At 40.3% G+C, this 3,204-nt stretch overlaps 1 protein-coding gene across 1 annotated transcript; it reads left to right on the plus strand.

Annotated features, from left to right (window-relative positions):
• Positions 1 to 1,755: 1,755 nt before the first annotated feature.
• On the plus strand, positions 1,756 to 2,801 carry LOC135674107 (chitinase 6-like). Its single transcript, XM_065183579.1, has 2 exons — positions 1,756 to 2,188; positions 2,268 to 2,801. The coding sequence occupies exons 1-2, from the start codon at positions 1,786 to 1,788 to the stop codon at positions 2,678 to 2,680; spliced, it is 816 nt and encodes a 271-aa protein (XP_065039651.1). The 5' UTR covers positions 1,756 to 1,785; the 3' UTR covers positions 2,681 to 2,801.
• Positions 2,802 to 3,204: the final 403 nt, after the last annotated feature.

Raw genomic sequence — 3,204 nt, forward strand, 5'->3', positions numbered from 1 at the left:
TAATATGATTTCTTAAGAGATGACATTGATGAAATGGACTCTTCTAATTATTTATTTTAGACACTTTGCTCTCATCTACAAAATAGATAATAACTCCTAGGGACCATATACACAATATGAGAATGATTAAATATACGGATAAATAGATATATTATCGAGAGATTATAGATTTTCTCTCATCATTCTTTAGTTACATGTACAAATCAATAAGAGATTATAGACATTCTTTCAAATATCTTTTATCCCTATATTCATTGTTCATAGGAAAAGAAGAGAAAACAAGTTTAATTCCTTTGCACATAACTATAACTTTTGAACGTGACAACGATGTGCTCACATATTAGATAAAAAATACGCTCATAGATTAAATAAAAAAATTTTAAATGATATCAAAGATACACATTGTAAATTTAGATATATTATTATTTAATTTTAAATTTTGATATTAAAATTTTTTATATAATAATAATATATTATAATTCTTATGCTTACAATCTCGATGGAGGCATGGAACACATTCCGAAGCCACCATCCAGCTTTCTGTTTTTTTTTTTTTGTTCTTAATTAGAAATCCCAACAAGTACTCAAAATATGATATTCCCTTGTATTATAATCTTATCCAAATTATAAATTATTTTAATATTACTACACAATATCACTGACTTTGGATCACAATTTCGGTTTCAGGTCCTCGAACCTCACAATGGAAACATTGGAAGCTCTCAATCCCTGAATCCTACCAAATCACAACAGAAAGGGTAAAATAAACCATAACTCAATCAAACAATCACCTTGGATGATTACCATAATTTAAAAGTTCATAGTGTAGCAACATAAGAATATTTGGAGTATTTTGGTAATCTTAAAATAAAAAAAAAGCTAAACAATCTAGAGTATTTTGGTAATCTTTAAATACCCCTTCAAATGACAAATCTAGAGTATTTTGGTAAAAATAAAAACAGGTAATTCTGGTTGGGAACCAACATGGCTTTCGATTCCAAAATTTGATAGAACTGAAACCGCCCATTTTAAAACAAGGATCCGAGCTACACATATGTGATGTTTCATCTCCTACCGCAATGCAATTTCTTCATGCATAAGTTTGATTAGTGCAGTTCCATATCACTCTTTCATTGATCCAACCTGCATGTCAGCTACGAACTCTTTGACTTCGGTTCGAAATTAGAATCTTTTGGAATCGGTTCCATTTTAATTCCAAATTCGATATTATTATTATTATTATTATTATTATTATTATTATTATTATATATATATATATATATATATATATATATAATATACTGCTGCAATGCAGTTTCTTCTTATGATTGATGCAGTTCCGTATCACGGTCCAGCATGCAAGGGAATTGAGCCTCCATGACTTTGGCAAGTTGTTGTCAAATGCTGTTCGGCATGGATGGACTAAGTAAGAAGTCTTTGATGGCTTTTGCCCTGTGCAGCATTGACCTTGTCAAATTTTGGCCAAAATTTGATCTACATTAAGTAGCAGAAGCTGACATTTTGATGGCTACTTGGAGTTCCGGAACGTCGTTGCCTTGTTTTGCATTGGTTCTCGGTCACTGTCACGTTATTGTTTTTGCAATTTGTTGACCGGTAGCTTCACGTCTCGCATGCAAAGATTGGTTGTTTCGAATGAACCAAGTCTGGTCAATCTGATGAATACTCCACCAAACCGGCTTCGACAAGCCATCATTAAATCCGTCTCCTCTCCTCCCTCTCTATAAATACCTCACGAGCAGTGTTCTACTTCCATCATCCCCAGCAATGGCGGTACACAACACGACGATGCTTTTCCTGGGCCTCCTCTTGGCCGGAGCCATCGCGGTGGCCGCCCAGAATTGCGGCTGCTCTGCCGACCTCTGCTGCAGCAAGTACGGCTACTGCGGCACCGGCGACGACTACTGCGGCGACGGGTGCCAGTCGGGACCGTGCTACTCCTCCTCCCCCCCCTCCAACGACGTCTCGGTGGCCGACATCGTGACGCAGAGCTTCTTCGACGGGATCATCGGCCAGGCCGACGGCGGGTGCGCCGGCAAGAGCTTCTACACCCGCGACGCCTTCCTGACCGCAGCCGGCTCCTACCCGACCTTCGGCCACACCGGAACCGCCGACGACTCCAAGCGCGAGATCGCCGCCTTCTTCGCCCACGCCACGCACGAGACCGGACGTGAGTTCTCGACTTGCGTGCACGCATGCGATCGTTCCTTCAAGTACTTGTCGCATCGATGCTTACTTCTTCTCTGCAGACTTCTGCTACATAGAGGAGATCGATGGCGCGTCGAAGGACTACTGCGACGAGAACAACACGGAGTGGCCGTGCATTGCGGGGAAGGGCTACTACGGCCGCGGGCCGCTCCAACTCTCCTGGAACTACAACTACGGACCCGCCGGGCAAAGCATCGGGTTCGACGGCCTGAACGCGCCGGAGACGGTGGCCAACGACGTCGTCGTCTCCTTCAAGGCCGCCCTGTGGTTCTGGATGAACAACTGCCACTCGGCCATCACGTCAGGCCAAGGATTCGGAGCCACCATCCGGGCGATCAACGGCGACCTCGAGTGCGACGGTAAGAACACGGAGACGATGAACGCTCGCGTCGGATACTACAAGGACTACTGCAGCCAGTTCGGCGTCGACCCTGGAAGTAACCTCACTTGCTGAGCGCCGAATTGCTACTGCTTACAAGCGGTGATGGGGTAATAAAAGCTTTGCTGCAAGTGTTTGTGGCGTGCTATATATTGGAATATGTAGTACAATAATGGGAAGGAGATAAATTCATATATGTACCCTTTCACAACAAATATATATATATATATATATATATATATATGTTATAGTACTGTTTCAACAACAATAATATGCAAGTAATTGCATGATTCGAAACAGATATAATCTGTCAGAACTTATGAAGCTGTAATTACTGGGATATACTTTTTGGGTCGCAGAAGTAGCTATGTTAGAACTTATAGACCTTATCGGATAATTTTTTTATACTTAAAATATTAGTTTGATATTTATGTAACGTGACTCGCTATCTTAAATTTAATTAAAAGTCCGAAATCTCATTTTTACAATTTTTTACATAAGAAATACTGATCCGAGAATAGTGTGCCTAATTTATTAGATAACTTATTTTGATGAAATCATTTATCATAATTGATAAAGATATTTATTGTTGACACACT

This window comes from Musa acuminata, chromosome BXJ1-5 (assembly GCF_036884655.1).
Source record: "Musa acuminata AAA Group cultivar baxijiao chromosome BXJ1-5, Cavendish_Baxijiao_AAA, whole genome shotgun sequence".
Lineage (NCBI taxonomy): Eukaryota > Viridiplantae > Streptophyta > Magnoliopsida > Zingiberales > Musaceae > Musa > Musa acuminata.

Coding starts and splice junctions, on each gene's coding strand:
- LOC135674107 (XM_065183579.1), top strand. CDS start 1,786: ATGGCGGTACACAACACGACGATGCTTTTCCTGGGCCTCCTCTTGGCC. Junction 2,189..2,267: donor CGCCACGCACGAGACCGGAC/GTGAGTTCTCGA, acceptor TCTTCTCTGCAG/ACTTCTGCTACATAGAGGAG.